This window comes from Eretmochelys imbricata, chromosome 15 (genome assembly GCF_965152235.1).
Source record: "Eretmochelys imbricata isolate rEreImb1 chromosome 15, rEreImb1.hap1, whole genome shotgun sequence".
Lineage (NCBI taxonomy): Eukaryota > Metazoa > Chordata > Testudines > Cheloniidae > Eretmochelys > Eretmochelys imbricata.
Window position 1 is genome coordinate 5,804,352 of NC_135586.1, and position 24,595 is coordinate 5,828,946.

Consider the following 24,595-nt stretch of genomic DNA (forward strand, 5'->3'; position numbering starts at 1 on the left):
TAAGTGCAGAAGGTGGCTACCCCATTACGCAGCTGTGATCCATGCAGAGAGCACATTACCCTGTGCTCCAGAATCTGGACTGGCTGCCTAGTGCCTTCTGCGTGGGATTTACAGAGTTGGTTTTAAGCTACAAAGTCCTAAGTGGTTTGGCCCTGATTACCAGGGATCCTAGTTTTCTGTGATAAAAAAGCCCCAAATTCTCTAAGTAAAAAACATAAAAATCCACATTTTTCCGCAATTAAAATGAAATGCTGAACTTTAGTTTGCCTAGCCTTCCAGAGCTGCTTGGCTGGAGAGCACCAGCCCAGCTCTGAAGGCAGCATCGCCACTAACAGCAGTGGAGAAGCAAGGGTGGCCATACCATACCGTGCCACCCTTACTTCTGTGCTGCTGCTGGAGGTGGAGCTGCTTTCAGAGCTGGGCACCCAGCCAGCAGCCGCCGCTCTCTGCTCTGCCTTCAGAGCTGGCGTAAACACTGAAGATTCTCTGTAAAAATGCAAATTCCGTACTTTTCTGCATTTTTAGGGTCCCTGCTGATTACCTGAGAGACCTGGCTCTCTCTGGAGCTGTTCAACCCCAGATGCAATCAGCACAGATACTTGAGCTGGAACCCCCTCAGCTGGCATGGATGGAGGCTGCTGGCAGGGCATTCTCTGAAAAGCGCCCTTGATCTGGAACATGCTCCTTCCTCAGTCTGACAGAGCCCAGACTTTTTAACCTTCCAGGTACATTGCAAAGCCCACCTTTGTTCTGAAGCTTTGGAGAGGGGGAGGTTTGAGACTTAGAGGATAATATGTTGCTAAGTAATTATGGGTGACCAGGACTGCGGTTTCTAGGGTTTATATATGAGCAGCTCATTTGTCTTTTTTGTTTCATTTATTTGTTAATTGCTGTATTTTATTACTATTAATGGTGTAGGGGTTAAGCTTTGTAAAGTATTTAGAATCTGGGATTGGTGTTCAAAATAATAAATCAATTAATACATAAAAAAACACGAGTTGTTTCTCAGGAAATGAAGTAAGAGTCTTTTGTTTGATGAACTGATGAAGCATTTGTGAAACAGAGACACGGCACGCAGGTGGTTCTCAGTAATCACATGACAATGCAATGCTTTGAGCAGCCGTCTTCACATGAAGATGCCGGAGCCAGGGGCTGATGTTCATGAAGTCACCTTTTCTATTGTTCACAAGTATTCGGACAACACCATTTAATTCACGAAAATGGTCAGAAATCACAAAGGCTTTGGGCGTTGGCACATTCCATACAGACAATGCAGAAGTCACTATTTGTTTTTCTTCTGTTTTAAAAGTTCTAATCATCCAGTAAGGAGAAGGAAACAATATCATGTGACTTAGATGACAATTCACACCTCACCTGTAATGGACCATTCAAAGTAAAACATCTCGTGGACTGAAAGTTGCTTGCATGCACTGTTCTGCCAACATTTATAGTGAATAGATTAATACAAATCAGGATATGTAAACAGATACCAGAGGCAGGATTCTTTGCAGTCCTGTAGAATATAGTGTAGAAAAGATATTTTGCCTAATATTTGCACTGATCTGCATTTGCCTCTCATACTCCAACCTGGGCTGCCGCAAAAGACACACACGGAGGCAGAGAATGACTGTCTGTGTCCCCACTCCTGATTTATATTCGAGTCTGTGCTCTCCTGGCTACAGCACAACATATAAAGCTCCTTTGCTTGTTTAGTCTGCATGGAAGTGCAAATCACAGCACTATGTCATCACTCCCCTAGCGTCTGGATTTCATTAGGAGCCACATGATCGGCTTGAGCTGCTGCTCACGCCTGGACCTCTCGCTCTCCAGAGTGCAAATATTCTGCACAGGACACAGAGGCAACAGAGCCTCACACACAACCCTGCCTGTGAGGCAGCGGTGAATGGACTCCTTGTCCTCGAGTGAAAATCAGCAGTGGTTCCCCGACTCCAGCCTCACTGCTGGTTGGATTTAGCTCCGAGACCTGCAGGAGCGAGTTTTGTACCTGGCAAAGGAGCAGAAGTGCAAAGGGACCGAGGCACTGGAGGCTCTGCTCTTCTGGGGGTGGGCAGGATTGGTAAGCCAATGGAGCTCTGCCAGTTTACACCAATAGAGAGTTGGGCCCACCGTGCTTACTGTTGTATTCTCAAAGAAACAGGGAGTCTCAGGTTTCAGGGAAATGTTTGCATTTAACTGTTACATCCACAGCATAACGAATGAAACAAGACATAGATTTCAGAGTAACAGCCGTGTTAGTCTGTATTCGCAAAAAGAAAAGGAGTACTTGTGGCACCTTAGAGACTAACCAATTTAATTGAGCATGAGCTTTCGTGAGCTACAGCTCACTTCATCAGATTAAATTGGTTAGTCTCTAAGGTGCCACAAGTATTCCTTTTCTTTTTACAAGACATAGAGAATCCCTACACCCTCTGAGCCTGATTCCCAGTTACACTGCGGCCCTTTTCTGCCACTCTGGAACTGTAAAGAGGCCTTAAAATGGGTGTAAACAACTCCCTGAGAATTCCTCCAGTAGTGCTGAGCCGGGATAGAGCTCAACAGTCGTCCCGGTCCCAGCCTCTGGCATAGCGGGGGTGAGCTGGGGATGTACGGGGTATGGCCAGTGGCTATTCTCTACTTCTCATGGACCACAGGACTATGGAAAGAAGAATGTAAGTTGGAGAAACCCCTGAGGTTGCTCTAACTTACACTGGGGGCTGGGCAGACACCCACACAGCCCACGAAAACAGGGAACATAAAGGTGGCTTGAACTCACTCTAACACCACCCCCACCTCCTTTGTCCCTCCTCATGCACAGGGCTGGGACAACTGAGAATAAGGCCTTGTGTAACATCGTGTTGCTCTAGCGTATTTCCTCCCACCTCTGCACTCTCTGTTAGAGACATGCAGCATCCTCAAGATGGCAGTATGCCACATTCCTTATTTTGAGGTGGGTGGGGAGCTGACTTACCCATCATTAAATCAAATAGGCCTTTTCATAACTCTTCCACTCGTAGCAGTGGCCTAAACACAAGGATCTCCCATGTCCAGACCTCAAAACCCAGCTCCTGAATCAGAACTAAAATGAATTTTATCCTGGCCATGCGTTCTTGTACCCTCCCATGGAGTCATTGTCTGGATTAAAGTCAGAAATCATTGTTGAACTCTTTGCCCGAGGATGTTGTGAAGGCCAAGACTATAACAGGGTTCAAAAAAGAACTAGATAAGTTCATGGAGGATAGGTCCATCAATGGCTATTAGCCAGGAAGGGTAGGGATGCTGTCCCTAGTCTCTGTTGCCAGAAGCTGGGAATGGGTGATAGGGGACGGATCACTTGATGATTACCTGTTCTGTTCATTCCCTCTGGGGCACCTGGCATTGGCCACTGTCGGAAGACAGGATACTGGGCTAGGTGGACCTTTGGTCTGACCCAGTATGGCTGTTCTTATGTTCTTGTGAGGGAGGACTCAGATGCAGGTTCAGATGGTGTTCAGCTCAGAGGCTCAGCTTTGTGAATCAAAGCATGAACTCATTGTCTGACAAATTTCTGATGACTCATTGCTCATTTTTGTAGGTCGAGTTCAGCCTTCCCAGGTGTGTAGTACTGGCAATATGGGACATGATATTCAATTCGTTAATCATCTAGGTCCACGATCAGCATCTTGTTTAATCTTTTCTATATGCACTTTATGCTGTTAAAGCACATTGTCCATGGATAGACAACTGCCCACAGATAAATTCTCTGCAGTTTGGCGGGGAAGCAGAGAGACTTCACAAGACAGAAGTAGAGTTGCAAGAGTTTCACCTGGAGCTCGAGACACAGTTGATCAGGGCCATTAGGATTTTTGGCAACTTTTCCAGTTCTTTGGAGGCTTTTTTCAAGAACGATGAAAAGACTATCTTTTAATTATTCTGGGATATTTTGGGGAAGCTCTTATGTGTTTGAATCCACAGTTTGTAAAGAATTTTTCAATGAAATTGCTCAAACCACTTCAACGGGGTATCCATAACATGCAGACTGCCTCATGTGTCCTTCCAAAGGTGGGCGGTGGTAACATTTCTGCTCAGTTGTTCAACAGGCGAGACAATGTTTGGGCAAATAACTCACTGCACAAAATGTGTTAAATTTGAACTATACCTGGGTGAGTCTCATGAGCAGTACTCTCTTAATCTTGGAGTTTGGGACAATGATGCAGTCTCTTAATATAGTATTGCTACCACTTTTGACCTGAGTGGCTATTCTTGCTCCCAGGTATAAGCTTCTTTCAGCCGGTACCCCCATCCCAGAACTAGTCTGGAGGCTTTTCCCAGGCTTCCAGGCTGCTATTTGGTTTTCTTTCTCAGCTTCTGCGCCTGGCTGTCCCTGTGTGTCTCTCCGTGTGTGCTCTCAGTTTCTGGTTGCACTTCAGGTTGTCTACACACACACACACACACACACACACACACCCACCCACCCCGGGTCAAACAATATCCACTGGGACCCTCCATCCTTATGGGGTTAGTTTCTAGGCAGACTCCATTATGCCTTGTTTTAGGTGGGCTCATTAACTGTCTCTATAGCTATTTTAAATGAAGGGCACGTTTATACTCAGCAGTTTCAATGAAGTTTTAATCCAACCCATTACAGCAAAGTTTAACTCAACCCATAATAATATCCAGGGTAGATAGTTCATTGCAGCTCTATGAAATGGAATAAGATTATCTTGTATTAGATTTCGCAGTGTGATAAAGTTCATTGAAGAGACCGTCTTGCTAAGACTCAGTCTTTGGTTACTCCATAATGTTTCCAAAACTGCTATACATACTGACACTGTCTTTCACACATAGTCTTCTGTTATTGGGCCAGACAGAAGCAGAAGGCATGAAAAAGCACTGACAATGTTGCTTTTTCCTGGGATATGTTCAATTGTATAACCACATGTATGAAATAGTCACCCCAGATGCTAGATTCCACAAGCTAACCTGGTAGATTTGCTAGGATTCAAGATGTGAATTAGGGGTTTATAATCAGCCACTAAAACAAATTTAATCCCCAAACATACATATTAAAATGTTATATGGCTCACACACAGTCAATTCCTCTTTGGTTTGGGAATAACATTGTTTCATAGTAGTTAGCAAAAAAATGAATTATGCCACAGATTTCTTGGACCCATTATTTTGCATTGGGAGCAACACTGCACGTAAACCACTTAATGATCAACACTGGTGCAAGACATGGATCTTTCATTAAAACATGTTTTAAAGAGCTCTGTCTGTTTCACCCCAACTCTCATATTTTGTGGCACTTCTCTAGCCTGTATTGTACAGGAGGTCAGACTAGCAGATCACAATGGTCCCTTCTAGCCTTGTAATTTAGGAACCTATACAACACCTTTTCTGATCCGTCATCAGTTCTGAAATGGTCACGTAGTTTGACATAAACTAAATTTTAAAAAAAATCACAATTTCTCGTGAAGGAATACAATTGTCTCACTTTTTCTAGTCTCAGGGCTCTAGGAATAACTTCCCTTTTCTTTGGGCCAAACTCAGTATCATTTGCTGTTACTAAATGTCTCAATATGTGTATTTCATTAACTCCAAACAGTTATTTCTATAACGTTTCAGTCCCCTTTATTGGGATCAATTACAAACTTTTCTTAACAGACAATTCATTGTTTTATGCACTGTTGTAGCCATGTTGGTCCCAGGCATTAGAGAGACAAGGTAGGTGAGGTAATATCTTTTATTAAACTAACTTCTGTTGGTGAGAAGACATGCTTCCGAGCTTACACAGAGCTGCTCTTCCTCCTCCTCCTCTTCTTCTTCTTTCTTTGTTCCCTGACCTGAAGAAGAGCTCTTACTATTGAGAATAAGGGGAGTACCACCACCACCTCTGGCTTCATGCTGCAGAGGGCCCAGTGCAGTAGGTGTTCTGTTCGGCTGCCTCTGAGCACACCTACAGGCCTGGGGCCCATGGATGGGGGAACACCCAGCTCGTGAATCATCCCACAGGTTAGACGTTCAACAGCTCGGCAGCGTCAGGACGAAAGTGGTTGTGTGCCTGCCCAGAAGAAGACATTGATGTTCCTTGGGGACTTTACCAGTGGAAACTGAGGTGTCTAGAGACTTTAGGGGCCTACAGGGTTAGGCAGCAGCTGAGCGGTGGTTTTGTGAATGCCAGGGGTGCCTAGATGCTGGACTTAAGCACCTAAAGGGGCAGTTAGTCACCTAAGTCCATTTGTGAATCCAGCCCCACGTCTCTAACATGCCTAATTCTTAGTTATTTGCAGTTTTGCTGTAGCTGTGTCGGTCCCAGGAGCTTAGAGAGACAAGGTGGGGGAGGTATTATCTGTTATTGGACCAACTTGTGTTGATGAGAGAGACAAGCGTTTGAGCCACACAGAGCTCTTCTTCAGGTCTAGGCGAAGACCTCTGTGTAAGCTCGAAGTCTCTCTCACCAGCAGAAGCTGGTCCAATAAAAGATATCACCTCCCATATCTTGTCTCTCTAATTCTTATCTATTCAGCCACATTGCCTTTCCAACTAAATGCATTATTCTGTCTCTCACTACTGCCAACCAATCCCCTCCTACAGCCAGGGATAGAGGCCAGGACTCCTGATCTCCAATATTTTACTGCTGTCTAGAAAACATTTTGGAATGCACTGGCAAAACGTGTGTCAAGTCCCCCTCTAGTGGTTGATTGACACAAGGATAGAATTCAGAGTAGCAGCCATGTTAGTCTGTATTCGCAAAAAGAAAAGGAGTACTTGTGGCACCTTAGAGACTAACAAATTTATTTGAGCATGAGCTTTCGTGAATGCATCCGATGAAGTGAGCTGTAGATCACGAAAGCTCATGCTCAAATAAATTTGTTAGTCTCTAAGGTGCCACAAGTACTCCTTTTCTTTTTACAAGGATAGAAGTTACTCACAGTTCAAGGGATAGATGTTGATGCTAGAGCTCTGAAAGTTCTGATGATGGCCAGTGTGGGTGGCTGCATGTGGGAGAATTTGTTTTTCCAACGTTCTTTTTAAAAATTAGTTTATTTAATCCAATCAGAAAATATCCTGTAAAATGGGTTTGTGAGTTAGCATTAGCTAGCACCCCTTCCTTGGGCCATGTCACATCGTTTGAGCCACCAACACTTCTCCACCAGGGCTGTCTAGTGTGCTGCTTGGTCCAGCCCAGACAGTTTACCTTGGACCATGTATTGAACCACGGCTGCTTGTGGCACCCAGTCCCCTCTGTCTGAGAGCCCCTCAGACCCCACATTTGGGACCATACCCCTCAGACTCCACATTTGGGACCATACCCATGATCATGGTACCCAGGCATGTTGCCTGCCAGCTTTCTCAACGCGTCCACTCACTTTGCATCCTGGGTAAACTCACGAACAGGGCCTGGGCAACCCCTTTACAGAGCTAGTATTAAAACAGTGGTTTTCAACCTTTTTTTCATTTGCAGACCCCTAAAAAATTTCAAATGGAGGTGTAGATCCCTTTGGAAATCTCAGACATAGTCTGCAGACCCCCAGGGGTCCATGGACCACAGGTTGAAAATTACTGTATTAAAAGGCTCAACTGACTTTTAGTTCTCTGGGCCTGTCTCCTAGCCCTTGTGGCAACTGACCTGTATGTACCCCATGTGTAACACTTCCCTCTTCCCACCCCACCATCCTGAAGTAGGGTCACACAGGAACAATCCCTGTAAGTACACGCTATACCCCAGGGTGGGCTGCTTTTCATGGGCCCTCTCTACATGCAGGAAATTTACACTGGGGTAACGTCATACATACAGTCACACTGGTGAAACCCCATCGTGGAGGCTGGCTGCACAGACCCAGTGTGAGGCTGACACGAGTAACACACCACAATCAGGGTTTCATCAGTACAGAATCTCTGCACTGCGTCAATTCCTTCCTGCACCGAGGGCCCATGCCACACAGTCAGGCCCCAATGGGAGGCAAAGCAAAAGTAAAAAAAGCAAAGCAAAGCAGAGTTTGCTTCATTTAATTACCCTAACGTATCCTGCTCCTTGCCAAGCTAAATATCTGTGGGCACCGTCAGTTCCCACAGTAAGACCAGCCTTTCCAAGATCCAGCCACTGAGCCCAGGAGAATTCAGAGTCCTGAGCCTGCCAGGCTAATTAGAAGAGCATGGGACACACATCTGGTAGCTATTGAGCGAGAAAAGCATTGGGAACAGAGGAAGCAAATATTTCCTGCAGCTCAAAGGAGGTGAATGTCCCACTTCAGAAAGAGGCCCTAAGGCAATGGCCTGTCCCATACACAGAGGCCCCACCATGCTGACCTTTCCCTCCACTGGCCCCTGGGGCACTAACCTGGCAACCAGGCACAAGCAGCAGCAGTCTCTCTCCCCCGGACCCCGCAGGAGTAGCAGCCTCTCCTGCCTCTTTCCTTGTACCATATGGGCCCTCAGGAACCAGCTTCTCCTGCCTAAGATGCAGGCCCCAGCATGCAGGTGTCCCCCTCCCACATTCGGACTCTGACGACTCCCCCTCGTATGCACCCAGAGGCCCTCAAGCCCCATCCCCACCCCACTGCGAGCTCAGGCACTTGAATCTCCATACTGCAGAAACATCACCAATGCCAATCACTGTGGCTCCCCCAAAACATACCTCTTTTTAGACTGCATGATCAATGAGCCCAATTCTGCCCTGCCTTTTGTGAGATCACTTACACCTGGACACAGTGGGGTAAATGCTACTAATCAGAAGGGGAACATTTGTTAGGCCTCTTTGCACTCCTTTGTAAACAACCACCCAAGATGCCAGACCCAGGATTGTTTGGGTGAAAGTCATGTACAAACACACACCCGTCTTGTCCTTTTGCCTTGTGAACTTGCATTCCCTCCGACACTTCTCCATGCTTCCACTTACACTCCAGGGCCCCTTTGCCAGACAGAGATCCCTCTGCTCCTCGCTAGGGTGCCAGCTCTCAAGAGCAAGAAGAGGCAGGTTCACTTTGCTGAAGTTCGAGCGCTGATGGTTGCACCAGAAGCCTTCCCGACATTCTTTCCGAAGGACACACAAGTTCTCTGGAATTGCTATAACTGATTGGGAAAGAATCCTACACAGTATCACCTAGGCTTGGCACCTTTGAAATGCAAAAACCCCGGCACCCGCACCACACACACAAGGCAAGCCTGCCGCAACCCCAACTCACAACCAGAAGGCAACTCCACAACCCCCCCTTCAACAGCTACTTACAGTATCTAGAGAAATGACACACACAGATAAGAATGATAACATTGCACGTCCCCTCACTATTGCATGACTCAAATTCTCTTTCACACACACACACATACACAGTGCGCTTGCATGTTGGTGGGCAGACAGCTGCTGCATGGGTGGCAGGTATCAAAGGCAGGGGAAGGCTAAGCCTACTCACACTGCCTGCGTGGCCCCACCCAAACTTCACCCCAGGCCTCCTCCTCTTCCCGCCACGGTCTGCTGCGGCTCTTCCTTCCCAGGTATCCGGGGCCCCGGCCAGTGGCGTCAGAACCGCGGGGGCCAGAGCCGGGCGGGGGCCAGCCGGAGCCGGGTTGGGGAGAGCTGCACGGGCAGCTGTGAGGAGCATGGGTGCCTCCACCTGCCCTGGGCAGGGGGCCCCCCGCACACACTTTTGGGAAGGCTCTGGTGCCCTTGCCCTGGGCTGGAGCTACTAGGGGCTGGCTTGCAGCCAGCGCTATGGAGCTGGGGGCCGTGCTGCCTGCCCATCCACCCACCGGGTGCTTCAGGGCTCGGGGGAGGTGGGGTTGGGGGCTGGCAGGGTGGGGCCACTGGGCTCCTGTGGGGGAAGGAGAGTGGGAGCAGTGGGACCCTAGGCAGAAGGGGCCGGCCAGCCAGCTAGGGGCTAGCCTCCCCAAGTCTGCGGTTCACCTGCCACCCATAATACTCACCAGCAGCCACACACCACACAACAAAAACACTAACCCAGGAACCTATCCTTGCAACAAAGCCCCTTGCCAACTGTGTCCACGTATCCATTCAGGGGACACCATCATAGGGCCTAATCACATCAGCCACACCATCAGAGGCTCGTTCACCTGCACATCTACCAATGTGATATATGCCATCATGTGCCAGCAGTGCCCCTCTGCCATGTACATTGGTCAAACTGGACAGTCTCTACATAAAAGAATAAATGGACACAAATCAGACGTCAAGAATTATAACATTCAAAAACCAGTCGGAGAACACTTCAATCTCTTTGGTCACTTGATTACAGACCTAAAAGTGGCAATTCTTCAACAAAAAAACTTCAGAAACAGACTCCAACGAGAGACTGCTGAATTGGAATTAATTTGCAAACTGGATACAATTAGCTTAGACTTGAATAGAGACTGGGAGTGGATGTGTCATTACACAAAGTAAAACTATTTCCCCACGTTTATTTCCTCCCCCCCGCACTGTTCCTCAGACATTCTTGTCAACTGCTGGAAATGGCCCACTTTGATTATCACTACAAAAGATCCCCCCCCTCCCCCCCGCTCTCCCGCTGGTAATAGCTCACCTTACCTGATCACTCTCGTTACAGTAAGAACTAAAGGAGTACTTGTGGCACCTTAGAGACTAACCAATTTATCTGAGCATGAGGTTAGTCTCTAAGGTGCCACAAGTACTCCTTTTCTTTTTGCAAATACAGACTAACACGGCTGTTACTCTGAAACCTCTCGTTACAGTGTGTAGGGTAACACCCATTGTTTCATGTTCTCTGTATATATAAATCTCCCCACTCTATTTTCCACTGCATGCATCCAATGAAGTGAGCTGTGGCTCACAAAAGCTTATGCTCAAATAAATTTGTTACTCTCTAAGGTGCCACAAGTACTCCTTTTCTTTTTGCAGATACAGACTAACACGGCTGCTACTCTGAAACCATAAGCTGCTGTATTTTCAACAGTTTTGATCTGTTATCGCTGAAACTGTAGAAATGGGAACATTGCAGCCTCTTTAGCGGGACACTGGAACTTTTAACATTAGATTTCCCAATGTATTGTGGCAACTGGCAAATCCATAAAAAACCAGCCAGGCCAGTTGAATACCAGCTAGATAGGTTTCAGAGTAACAGCCGTGTTAGTCTGTATTCGCAAAAAGAAAAGGAGTACTTGTGGCACCTTAGAGACTAACCAATTTATTTGAGCATGAGCTTTCGTGACCCTAGTCTCAGCACAAACAGCCATGGGATAAATCCCCAGATGCGGGGTTAGTACATTTCAGCTTCCCAAAAAGAAGATACTGCCAGAGGGGGGGTACCTGCAGTGGGGGTACTCACTGGAGGTGGGGGGCAGTGTCACTCCCTGTGATGGTGGCAGGGCACCTGCCCAGGACGCAGCAACAGCCCTCAGTCAGTGTGTCCCTGCAGGACCCCCTCCACAGGGCTGGGAGCTCGGGCCTGGGTGGGCAGGATCGGGCAGCTGTGGCTTGCTGGGGTATGAACCAATCAGCTGCAGATGCAGAGGAGGGACCAATCGGGAAGTGGACCAATCAGGGCTCTTTCTGAGGGGCAGCTTGTCTGCTCTGCAAAACCCCCGGAAGTTTCCTGTTATTTTTAAAATCTCCCAGACAGAGAAAGAAGGCTTAAAAAAGAAGCTATGTCCGGGAAAACCCAGATGTACAGTAACCCTACCCAGATGGACACACATGGGCTAGTGCGGAAATAGTGAGGATGCTGTAATGCGGGAGTGCCTTGCAGTGGGGGACCCTCACATCCCAGGCTAGGCTAAACCAATACTCAGCTCTGAGTGCCAATCACCCGGGCTAACTGTGCCTATGCAGCAGGCAGGAAGCATGTTGGGGACAGGCTTGAAAAAGAAGGGGCTGGATTGCAGGCAGGAGAAGGTGAGGCCAGGGCTAATATGTATCTCAGGGAATCTGTGACACTGCAGCAGTGACATATCAGGGTACGAGTTGGTGCAAACCTGAGGGCTACCCTAGCCTGAGCTAGGTCCAAGCTTCGTCCATACAATTACTGACCTGGATAAGGGGGGCCAAAGCCACACTCCTTCCCTGTGCTGAAATGGCACAATCACAGAAAGCTAAACCCTGGGTCAGAGACCTGAACATTAGATACCTAGTGCTGAGGTGCATTCAGTTTACATTTCTCAGCAAATTCCTCAACATCAGCAATCCTTGTCGATATTCGTACTGAAATCAGATCTGACATATTAAAATCATCAGCTCTACGGATGGTAACTGAGAACACAAATCTGAAACATTAAACAAAAAATAATTTGATTTTAGTTTTCTCTGGATTCAGGTTATGTCAATTTCATTAGGCAGGAAAAGCAAATGTTCAAGAAACAGCCTCAAAGGATTGCTTCTGTGCTCTCTGATTGTTTTTGTTTGTTGTTTTTGTTTGTTGGATGTCATAGTGTGACAGATTATTTGGTATCTGTCAATTGACATTTCATTTCACACAGAGAAGGGACATTGATCAGAGGAATTTTTAAAAGAAATATAATTACTTAAGAATTATTACAAGAAATATAATTTCTGGCACTTTAAGAGCCCAGAATACAAAAGAAAAGGTAAACAAGGTCACTGTGCAGATAGGCAGAAGCCTGGTGTATACACAACAGTTGCTCTGGTGTAGCTAACTTTTTTTAATATCACCCATGCACAAATTTTCTCCCATTGATGGCTCTCTAGACATCCATTGATAGAAGTTACTTTGCTTCTCAACCAGAACAACCCTGTTGCTGGGAGGCGAATGGGTTTTGTGGCAGTGTAGACACATCCCACTTGCAGTTTAACTAAATTAACCCAAGTAGTTTTCCCACTGTTGTCCCCAGTCACCACATGTCGTGAGACTGGTTCACAAGAGAGGTCAGTATGTACCAAGCTAGCTAACAGAGAACCTACCAGTAGATGGCTCTAAAGACTACACAGGATTTTTTTTCTAGGCCCAGAAATATTAGCATATTTCATGTTCCCAAATAGATGACAGTGCGTAGGGGAGGGGAAGGAGGGGAGCAAAGAGATAGCGTTGCCAGTTCTAGTTAGACATATTCCTGGAGGTTTCATCACATGACATAATATTTAATTGAATATTAATCTTTAATTCCTGGAAACTCCAGGGAAATCCTGGAGTATTGGCAATCCTAGGGGACAGTTGTGGGGGGGGGTACAATTGGCAGGTGCTGGAAGGAGTATTTGGGGGTGCTGGAGGGATGTGTGTGTGTACTGGGATGGGGGTATTTGCAGGGTGCTGGAGAGGGTACCTGTGGCCTTGTACTTGAGGTGGGGGGGCAGTGTCACACCACGTCACGGTGGCAGAGTGGTTGGTGCAGGGCCAGAATGCAGCACCTGCCTCTCAGTCAGCACCTCCCTGTGGGACTCTCCCCCTCCCCCGGCATGTTCCCAGACCCTGAATACATAGATTGGTCTAGTTTGAGGCTCCTTTTAAAGTGACTTTGGGCTATTAACGCACACAGGGGCTGGAACTAGGGGGGCTGGGGATGCTGCCGCTGCACCCCCTGGCTTGAAGTGGCTTCCATCATCTACAGGGTTTGCAGTTTGGGTCAATGGCTCCCAGCACCCCTCAATGCATTTACCAACCCTGACAGCCACAGAGATCCTGCCCCCCACCTCCCGAGAGCGCCCATGACCGCAGCCCCACAGCACGCAGGGTCCAGGCCACCCAGGAGCCTTCCGGGCAGCTCGGTACCCCGCACCCTGCGAACCTGCCCCTACAGCCCCCACCCGCCTGCCCAGAGCGCGCACGTTCCCCACGCACAGCCTCCCTCCATGCCCAGAGCGCGCACGTTCCCCACGCACAGCCTCCCTCCATGCCCAGAGCGCGCACGTTCCCCACGCACAGCCTCCCTCCATGCCCAGAGCGCGCACGGCCGCACACAAGCAGCCCAGTGTTGTCCCCGGAGCGTTCCCGCGGCGTCAGTCCGTCCGCCCTGCATGGAGCGCTGCGGGCCCGGGCTCGGCTACGAGGAGCCGGCGGAGCGGGCCCGGCAGCAGGAGCGGCACTACCAGCTGCTGTCCGAGCTGCAGGCGCTGGTGAAGGGGCTGCCCAGGTGAGGGGGGCGCCGGGCCTGAGCCCCCCGCCTCATGGACACCCGCTGTCGCGATCGGAAACCCCTCTCCCCGCCGCGCGTGTCGAGGCCAGTCCGGCCAGGCCCGCGGCTGAGCTCTCCTCTGGCCGCAGCCCGGGGGCGGGGCCGCGGGGGGCAGCGGCCCGGTAGCTGACCAGCCCCCGGGGGGAGGACCAGCCCCCTGTGCGGGAATGCAGCCTCACGCGCCCTCTGCTCTGCCCTCCGGCCGGGCCGCTCCCTGCGGGGAGCTCGCCCTGGTTTCCAGCACAGGGGACTCTCTAGGGGGCTGCCCCACACCCCGGCTTTCCGGACTCGCCCTGGGCGCTGTCCGCTCCACCCCCGACCCCGCACCCCTTTCCTTGCCCTTTCTCCGCAGCTCCTGCCAGCAGCGTTTATCGTACACCATCCTCAGTGACCTGGCGCTGGCACTTATAGATGGCACCGTCTTCGAGATCGTCCAGGGTCTGCTTGAGATCCAGCACCTGACGGAAAAAAACCTTTACAACCAACGGCTGAAGCTGCACAGTGAGCACCGCGGTGAGAGCCCCCGGTAGAGCTGAGCCACTGCCCAGCCCCGATCCCTCTCCCGCCTCCTTTCTAGGAAGCTGGTACTTGTAGTTCCTTTGCTTTGCAGTCTAGCTGCTCAGTTCTGGACACTGAGAGCAGGGGGAAGTCAGATTGTACAGAGATTAATAGCTGGGAAAACCCAGGGTCTTGCAGCCTGATCTCATGGGCTGGCAGCCCCAGTACAAGCATGAGTGGCCGTTTAGTAGATATAACCTCATTGAGTGTGTGCTTGTGGCAGGGATGTTGGGAGCAATGCTCCAGTCCTTGTCAGTGTATATGGCCATGCTGCAGAACCAATGTTCTTGTGCAGACTGAAGAATTAATATAATTCCTCAATGGAACGTGAGCTACGTTAGTGGCCACATTTTAAAGCACTTAGTCTTACTGTGGGTAGCAAAGAGACTTGAGAACTTATGGACCGAATTCTGCTATTCAAACACATTGATAAATACATTTGTGTGGTGGTTGATCTTCTGTACTTTTGCCTTTGGGTATCCACTCCTTGCCCCTGGAGATGCTCTGCTGCTGCTTGCAGTGGAATTATTGAAAGCAGAGTTCTCTGGAATAAGATATTTAACTTCCAAAGCCTAGCCTTCTGCTGTGAATAGGGGAAATGCCTTGCCTACTGTCATTCTGGATGGAGAGTCTAACTTTGTATTTGTTAATCAGTGCTCAAGCAAGAAATGTTCCACAGACACAAAGAGGCCCAGCAATCCTGCAAACCTCACAACCTGCCAGTTCTCAAAGCAGCTCAGCAGAGGGAGCTGGAGGTGAGGCTTTCATTAGCACTTTGTAGCTTGCAATTTGTAGCTGGTAGGAACAGCTCTAGCAACCTCGTTGCAGTACTGTCTGTCATTTGTAAAAAACAATGAAGCCACATTTAAATTTAGGGCACAAACATTGAAGCTGGTTCTGAAATCAGTCTGGAGACCTGATCTGATGATCGGAAAGGCCCTAACAAAGTTCTTTCCTCCCCATCTTCAGTCAGTAAGTAATGATGATCAAACCCTGTTGTGTGCTCTAGACTACCACTCCCACGGGCCTATCCTGAGAAATCACTAGAGGAGGTGAAAGGAATTGATTATTTGTGTACTGTGCACTTCTGGTGGCAGACTGCAGATGTAAATATGGTGGATCTGCTGTCAGGGCCGTCCCTAGGGGAGTGTGGGGCACAAGGCAGATTCATCTCTTCAGGGACTGACCGACTGCGCCGGCCAATCGCACCAGCCTGTGGGGCCCAGGATGGAAGTGGCGGATTCGTCTCCTCTGGGACCGACTATGCCAGCCAATCACACTGGCCTATGGGGCCCAGAGCAGTCGCCCCAATTCGCCCTACCCAAGGGATGGCTCTGACTGCTGTTAAGGCCTCCATACTAATCAGTGAAGTACAAGAAATACAATGCTGTGTGCTTCTGCTGCTACGCTCCTAAGAAATTAGAGCTGGCAAGGACCAAGCAGAGGCAGAGAGTCAGGTTAGGAATCTTGGTGTGCTTACTGACCATGCCCAATTCCCAGAATGCCTCCCGTGGGGTTGTTCCCTTGCTCAGGTTATGCCCTTATTTATCTCAGAAACCTTTTCTTGTGACATAGGACAGGGGTTCTCAACCTTTTTATTTCAGGCCACACCAACATGCTATAAAAATTCCACCTCCCGCCTGTGCCACAACAATGGTTTCCTGTATATTGAGTACATTAAAAACCAGGGGTGGCATTAGGGGGTAGCAAGCAGGGTCGGTCCTGGGGCTGGTTTTGTTCAATATCTTCATTAATGATCGGGAGGATGGCGTGGATTGCACCCTCAGAAAGTTTGCAGATAACACTAAACTGGGAGGAGAGGTAGATACGCTGGAGGGTAGGGATAGGATACAGAGGGACCTAGATAAATTAGAGGATTGGGCCAAAAGAAATCTGATGAAGTTCAACAAGGACAAGTGCAGAGTCCTGCACTTAGGACGGAAGAATCCCATGCACCGCTACAGACTAGGGACTGAGTGGCTAGGCAGCAGTTCTGCAGAAAAGGACCTAGGGGTTACAGTGGACGAGAAGCTGGATATGAGTCAACAGTGTGCCGTTGTTGCCAAGAAGGCCAGTGGCATTTTGGGCTGTATAAGTAGGGGCATTGTCAGCAGATTGAGGGATGTGATCGTTCCCCTCTATTCGACATTGGTGAGGCCTCATCTGGAGTACTGTGTCCAGTTTTGGGCCCCACACTACAAGAAGGATGTGGAAAAATTGGAAAGAGTCCAGCAGAGGGCAACAGAAATGGTTAGGGCACTGGAACACATGGCTTATGAGGAGAGGCTGAGGGAACTGGGATTGTTTAGTCTGTGGAAGAGAAGAATGAGGGGGGATTTGATAGCTGCTTTCAACTACCTGAAAGGGGGTTCCAAAGAGGATGGAGCTTGGCTGTTCTCAGTGGTGGCAGATGACAGAACGAGGAGTAAAGGTCTCAAGTTGCAGTGGGGGAGGTTTAGGCTGGATATTAGGAAAAACTTTTTCACTTTGAGGGTGGTGAAGCACTGGAATGCGTTACCTAGGGAGGTGGTGGAATCTCCTTCCTTAGAAGTTTTTAAGGTCAGGCTTGACAAAGCCCTGGCTGGGATGATTTAGTTGGTCCTGCTCTGAGCAGGGGGTGGGACTAGGTGACCTCCTGAGGTCCCTTCCAGCCCTGAGATTTTGTGGTTCAATTGCCTGGGGCCCACACCACAGAGGGGGCCCGCAAAGCTAAGTTGCTTGGGCTTCAGCTTTGGGTAACGGGGCTGGGACTTCCGCTTTCTGCCCTGGGCCCCAGCGACCTAACGCGAGCCCTGCTCTCTGGTTATTTGTGGCAGACCCCCTGAAACCTGCTCATGGCCCTTCAGGAGGCCCTGGACCCTGACTGAGGGCTGATCTCTCCCCAGGCAGATGCAGTTCCCACAAAGAATCAGTTTGTAGTTGCAGAGGTTGCCATGACTGAACTGGCCTTCCTGTTAGAAAGTCAGGATTTGGGGAATTAGGTCTGTGAACAAATTGGCTCCAGGGCCTGCTCTGCAGAGACATATGCACCTGGTCTTGGTGTTCTAACTCACAGCCTCATGAGGAGAGCAGTTGTCCCATGCATTGTGGTGGGCACCATGATGGTGCTGCCTAGCCTATCTTCTTGTCCTTCAAAAATGCAGAGAATAAGCTATTCTTGGGGAGTACAAACAGGTCCTGGGCCCCTTTAAAAGCTTCCAAAGGATCAAAGTAGCTTCTGGGTTTCATTAGACAGGGGCTGGAGAAAAGCTAATAGGAAAGTAACTAGAGGAAGAACATTAAACTTCTTTAGCTTTAGAATCCCAGTGTCTTTTTCTCATTTCTCAGGCTGTGGAGCAGCGCATTCGAGAGGAACAGCGACTGATGGATGAGAAAATAGTCTTGGAACTGGACCAAAAAGTAGTTGACCAGCAGAGCACGCTGGAGAAAGCTGGAGTGTCTGGATTTTACATCACCACAAACCCACAGGTCTGTGAGCAGAGAGTGCAAGATTTGTCAGTACTCTTACAAGTAAATGGCTAAAAAAACCCCTAGAAATGAAGGGTAAAATACCAGAAGCCATTCTCATTGTTTCATCCAGCCACATGACAGAGGGTTTGAACTCTGTCTCCAGTGTTAGAAGTGTGATCCTTGCTCAGCTGCATGAACCAAAGGGCAAAAGGCTTGTCTACATGGCATATTAATGCTTGGCAACCTGGCGAACTGTAGATCTACAACCTGGCTTGCTGCACGCACTAACTCACTGCCTAGACATGGCCTAAGTCCTCTGGCTGGAAACAGCAGCAGGCTCAAACTTCTTATGTAAACCAACCAGTAGAGAGGGACTGTCAAGGTTCCTCCCTGACTCTGAACTTTAGGATACAAATGTGGGGACCTGCATGAAAAACCTCCTAAGCTTATCTTTACCAGCTTAGGTCAAAACTTCCCCAAGGTACAAAATATTCCACCCTTTGTCCTTGGATTGGCCGCTACCACCACCAAACTAATACTGGTTACTGGGGAAGAGCTGTTTGGATACGTCGTCCCCCCCAAAATACTTCCCAAAACCTTGCACCCCACTTCCTGGACAAGGTTTGGTAAAAAACCTCACCAATTTGCCTAGGTGACTACAGACCTTGGATCTTAAGAACAATGAACAATCCTCCCAGAACTTGCACCCCCCCTTTCCTGGGAAATGTTGGATAAAAAGCCTCACCAATTTGCATAGGTGACCACAGACCCAAACCCTTGGATCAGAGAACAATGAAAAAGTATTCAGTTTTCTTACAAGAAGACTTTTAACAAAAATAGAAGTAAATAGAAATAAAGAAATCCCCCCTGTAAAATCAGGATGGTAGATACCTTACAGGGTAATTAGATTCAAAACATAGAGAACCCCTCTAGGCAAAACCTTAAGTTACAAAAAAGATACACAGACAGAAATAGTTATTGTATTCAGCACAGTTCTTTTCTCAGCCATTTAAAGAAATCATAATCTAACACGTACCTAGCTAGATTACTTACTAAAAGTTCTAAGACTCCATTCCTGGTCTATTCCCGGCAAAGACAGAATATAGACAGACACACAGACCCTTTGTTTCTCTCCCTCCTCCCAGCTTTTGAAAGTATCTTGTCTCCTCATTGGTCATTTTGGTCAGGTGCCAGTGAGGTTACCTTTAGCTTCTTAACCCTTTACAGGTGAGAGGATTTTTTTTCTCTGGCCAGGAGGGATTTTAAAGGGGTTTACCCTTCCCTTTATATTTATGACAGGGACAAAGAGCCACAGTCTTCTACTGTGGGTTACATTGAGATGAGAAGTGTATGCCAGGAGCCTCTCAACCCTGAAACTTTAGTCTGCTTTAGCTAGAAAATAAACCTAACATATAGTGAGCTGATTGCTTTCCTCATCTATAAATCACTGCTATCACCTCTGTGTAGCTGCCTACTGTAAAGGGACTTGGTAAAGGATACAGTTCTTGGTTGGAATCTCCAGCCTCTGCCATAATAGAAATAACCGATTGTTTTCCATAAATCTCCTCCTGCACCCATCAGCTCACGTTCCTGTTCCAGTTTGCTCTACTAAATGCCTCCATACAGTTATTTTTTAAAAAATACAGAAATATTATTGATCTGCATTACCATAGTGTCTAAGAGGCCTCATAGAATCATAGAATATCAGGGTTGGAAGGGACCCCTGAAGGTCATCTAGTCCAACCCCCTGCTTGAAGCAGGACCAATTCCCAGTTAAATCATCCCAGCCAGGGCTTTGTCAAGCCTGACCTTAAAAACTTCCAAGGAAGGAGATTCCACCACCTCCCTAGGCAACGCATTCCAGTGTTTCACCACCCTCTTAGTGAAAAAGTTTTTCCTAATATCCAATCTAAACCTCCCCCACTGCAACTTGAGACCATTACTCCTCGTTCTGTCATCTGCTACCATTGAGAACAGTCTAGAGCCATCCTCTTTGGAACCCCCTTTCAGGTAGTTGAAAGCAGCTATCAAATCCCCCCTCATTCTTCTCTTCTGCAGGCTAAACAATCCCAGCTCCCTCAGCCTCTCCTCATAAGTCATGTGTTCTAGACCCCTAATCATTTTTGTTGCCCTTCGCTGGACTCTCTCCAATTTATCCACATCCTTCTTGTAGTGTGGGGCCCAAAACTGGACACAGTACTCCAGATGAGGCCTCACCAATGTCGAATAGAGGGGGACGATCACGTCCCTCGATCTGCTCGCTATGCCCCTACGTATACATCCCAAAATGCCATTGGCCTTCTTGGCAACAAGGGCACACTGCTGACTCATATCCAGCTTCTCGTCCACTGTCACCCCTAGGTCCTTTTCCGCAGAACTGCTGCCTAGCCATTCGGTCCCTAGTCTGTAGCGGTGCATTGGATTCTTCCGTCCTAAGTGCAGGACCCTGCACTTATCCTTATTGAACCTCATCAGATTTCTTTTGGCCCAATCCTCCAATTTGTCTAGGTCCTTCTGTATCCTATCCCTCCCCTCCAGCGTATCTACCACTCCTCCCAGTTTAGTATCGTCCGCAAATTTGCTGAGAGTGCAATCCACACCATCCTCCAGATCATTTATGAAGATATTGAACAAAACCGGCCCCAGGACCGACCCCTGGGGCACTCCACTTGACACCGGCTGCCAACTAGACATGGAGCCATTGATCACTACCCGTTGAGCCCGACAATCTAGCCAGCTTTCTACCCACCCTATAGTGCATTCATCCAGCCCATACTTCCTTAACTTGCTGACAAGAATACTGTGGGAGACCGTGTCAAAAGCTTTGCTAAAGTCAAGAAACAATACATCCACTGCTTTCCCTTCATCCACAGAACCAGTAATCTCATCATAAATGGTGATTAGATTAGTCAGGCATGACCTTCCCTTGGTGAATCCATGCTGGCTGTTCCTGATCACTTTCCTCTCATGCAAGTACTTCAAGATTGATTCTTTGAGGACCTGCTCCATGATTTTTCCAGGGACTGAGGTGAGGCTGACTGGCCTGTAGTTCCCAGGATCATCCTCCTTCCCTTTTTTAAAGATTGGCACTACATTAGCCTTTTTCCAGTCATCCGGGACTTCCACGGTTCGCCACGAGTTTTCAAAGATAATGGCCAATGGCTCTGCAATCACAGCCGCCAATTCCTTCAGCACTCTCGGATGCAACTCGTCCGGCCCCATGGACTTGTGCACGTCCAGCTTTTCTAAATAGTCCCTAACCACCTCTATCTCCACAGAGGGCTGGCCATCTCTTCCCCATTTTGTGATGCCCAGCGTAGCAGTCTGGGAGCTGACCTTGTTAGTGAAAACAGAGGCAAAAAAAGCATTGAGTACATTAGCTTTTTCCACATCCTCTGTCACTAGGTTGCCTCCCTCATTCAGTAAGGGGCCCACACTTTCCTTGGCTTTCTTCTTGTTGCCAACATACCTGAAGAAACCCTTCTTGTTACTCTTGACATCTCTCGCTAGCTGCAGCTCTAGGTGCGATTTGGCCCTCCTGATTTCATTCCTACATACCCGAGCAATATTTTTATACTCTTCCCTGGTCATATGTCCAACCTTCCACTTCTTGTAAGCTTCTTTTTTATGTTTAAGATCCGCTAGGATTTCACCGTTAAGCCAAGCCGGTCGCCTGCCATATTTACTATTCTTTCGACTCATCGGGATGGTTTGTCCCTGTAACCTCAACAGGGATTCCTTGAAATACAGCCAGCTCTCCTGGACTCCTTTCCCCTTCAAGTTAGTCCCCCAGGGGATCTAACTCGTCATGGACCAGGACCCCACTGTGCTCATGCGCTACAAAAACTGAACAAAAAGATGGCCCCCTGCTCAAAAGACCTTACAATCTATGTAGGACAAGAAACAACAGATGGAGACAGACAGATAGGGGAGTATGAGAAAACTGACACTGCATTATTGGCAGCGGTCTGAGTATACCGGGGCCTAACCATTGTCAAATTTTTTGTAGGTATCACAGAAAAGGACGTTTATAAGAAGGGGTTTGAAGGAGGATAATAGTGGTTTTTACAGGGGAGCTCCTCACAGTTGAGTAATGTTGTTTGCCAAGGGAGTACAAGTAATAACCCAACCAGACCTAAATCTCAGTGATCACCTTTTCCTTTTGTGAGCATTTTAACTTGTAAGTTTTTAATGGAAAGTGTCACCTGGTACCATACATGCTGCAAAGGCGACAGGCCACTGTGCCCCCTCACCTGGTGTATTGATGAACAAGCAGTGGAAAAGGAAAGAACCTTCATAAAGTGTTGAGTCTTAAAGCATCAGTACCTCGTAATGCAGGGGTCGGCAAACTATGTCCCTTCAGGCCTTTTAATCCGGCCCTCGAGTTTCCGCCGGGGAGCAGGGTTGGGAGCTTTCCCGACTCTTGCCTTGCTCCGCTCTGCGTGTGCAGCAGCTCCGCATGGCTCCCAGAAGCAGGGGCAGCCAGGGGGCTCCACACAGTGCCCCCGCCCCAAGCGCCAGCTCCACAGCTCCCATTGGCCGGGAACCACAACCAGTGGGGGCAGTGCCTGCGGACGGGGCAGCGTGCAGAATGGCATGGCCCCGCCTCTGTATGGGAGCCGGAGGAGGACGGGCCATTGTTTCCAGGAGCCACACCTGCACCACTGAGCCGCGCCACCCCACGTCCCAACCACCTGCCCCCAGCCCTGATCGCCCTCCAAACCCTTTGATCCCAGCCCAGAGCACCCTCCTGCACCCCCAACCTGTTATCCCTAGCCCCACCCCAGAGTCTGCACCCCAGCTGGAGCCGTTATCGCCCCCATGCGCACCAATCCCCTGCCCCAGCTGACCTTCCATACAATTTCCATACTGAGATGTGGCCCTCAGGCCAAAAAGTTTGCCCACCCCTGCTGTAATGGGATGATTTGCATCAGATCTCATGTGGTGATGTACTTCATATTTTGTGGATGTGTTTAAACCAAAATAAGCCTTAGTTCTGCATGGGCAGTTTTTCCCTTTCACTCCCCTAGTGTGACTGACAGTCTGTGTGCTGCAGACCAGGTTCTCCCTCTGCAGCTCTTTCTAGCAGCCAGTGTCAGAGAAATGGGACTGTCTGATTTCTTCATTAAAGTCTTTCCCTTCACAGGAGCTGACTTTACAGATTAACTTGTTAGAGCTGATACGGAAGTTGCAGCAGAAGGAATTGCAACCAGAGAAGGCTTTCCCCTGAGTAGGGCACAGCTCCTCTTTGTCCAGAATCTCCCTCTGAACGTCACACTAAAGAACAGGCTACTTACATCATTTGCTCTGTAACATTGGAGAGAAGCCACTGGTCACCAAGTGTAGAAGAAACAACTAAAATTGTTAGAGTCCTTTTCTTTGGGGGCCATGAAGAGCAGAGGGGACAAGTGGAGAGCATTGTGCTTCTTTTATACCCTGCACCCCTCAGCGCATGGCGTCCACTCTGATTCCCCATTTGTTCGCTACCCAGCTCCTCAAGTACAGCTGTTGAGGAATAACTTGTGGTCTCTGAATAAGAAAATTAAGTTCTTTAGTGGCCAATGCAGTGTCCATCCAGCCCAGAGTCCACGCTCTTGCGTGATGTGATCTGTGGAAAATGTACCCACAAGACCAGACACAGAGTTTCTGGGCACTTGGAAGGTATGTGTAAGGCACAAGATTTCTCAAGGAGACCAGTAATCCTCTTCCATGTGCAGTGTTGGCATGGCTTTACTAACACACCAGAGACCAGACCATGCTCGATATGATCTTGGCAGCCAGTTAGTGCCGTGGAGGTGTTTTCAGAGTGCCCAACTGAGTGGGTCCTTCTGGAAAGCAGGCAAAGGGCTGCAACATCTTCGTGATGTGTGAGTGGATCAATCTGGAGTAGTGAGCAGTATTTGCTGCTCCATCTCAAATGCAGCCTTGCCTTGCTACTGTGAGGGGGTGCTTGTGTTGCAGGTAAAGAACTGCAAATGATGGGATGGCATTTAACAGCTTCTGGTATCAAAGGCAGGAACTGGTCTTTTTAAAAGCAGACATCTGGCTGGAGTAAGCTCTCCTTCCCAAAGCAGCCTCTTGGCAGATAACGACACAGGTTTCCCTTCGTTGTGAGTTGCCACTTCTCTTCTCCCACCTGAAGGAGAAAGCCAAGCCTGTGCCTGCCTACTCTGGGGCTGTGAAGGCAGATGTGCACTTTGTCTGATAGGAGCCTGTCAGGGGGATGCTAAGGGTTATGTTACTGCATGCTACTTTAAAATGCCAGCCTCATAATGTTTAGAAATAAATAATTCATCTGCAATTCATGTCTGGCTCTTGGCTTTCATTTCCTGCTATCTGATTACTCTAACAGATGTTCCAATCTTTTGGTATTGTCAAAAGATGGCACTGGCCATTTAAGAGAAAAGGAGCCAGTGCTCCTGTGACTGATCGACTGCCTCCAACTTGGATTTTAAGAGAAGGAAAGGGGCAGGTGAGAGCTGCAAAGACCTGAAAGAAGCTGTAGGTGATTCTG

At 48.5% G+C, this 24,595-nt stretch overlaps 1 protein-coding gene across 3 annotated transcripts; it reads left to right on the plus strand.

Annotated features, from left to right (window-relative positions):
- Window positions 1-13,833: 13,833 nt before the first annotated feature.
- Window positions 13,834-24,386, plus strand: LOC144275525 (protein DGCR6-like). Of its 3 annotated transcripts, XM_077834858.1 has the most exons (5): window positions 13,834-14,031; window positions 14,426-14,586; window positions 15,286-15,386; window positions 17,959-18,099; window positions 23,228-24,386. In XM_077834858.1, the coding sequence occupies exons 1-5, from the start codon at window positions 13,916-13,918 to the stop codon at window positions 23,309-23,311; spliced, it is 603 nt and encodes a 200-aa protein (XP_077690984.1). In that variant the 5' UTR covers window positions 13,834-13,915; the 3' UTR covers window positions 23,312-24,386. The 3 variants fall into 3 exon arrangements, with proteins under 3 accessions (XP_077690984.1, XP_077690983.1, XP_077690982.1); XM_077834857.1 differs by having other exon boundaries at window positions 13,871-14,574; XM_077834856.1 differs by having other exon boundaries at window positions 13,872-14,586.
- The last annotated feature ends 209 nt before the right edge of the window (window positions 24,387-24,595 follow it).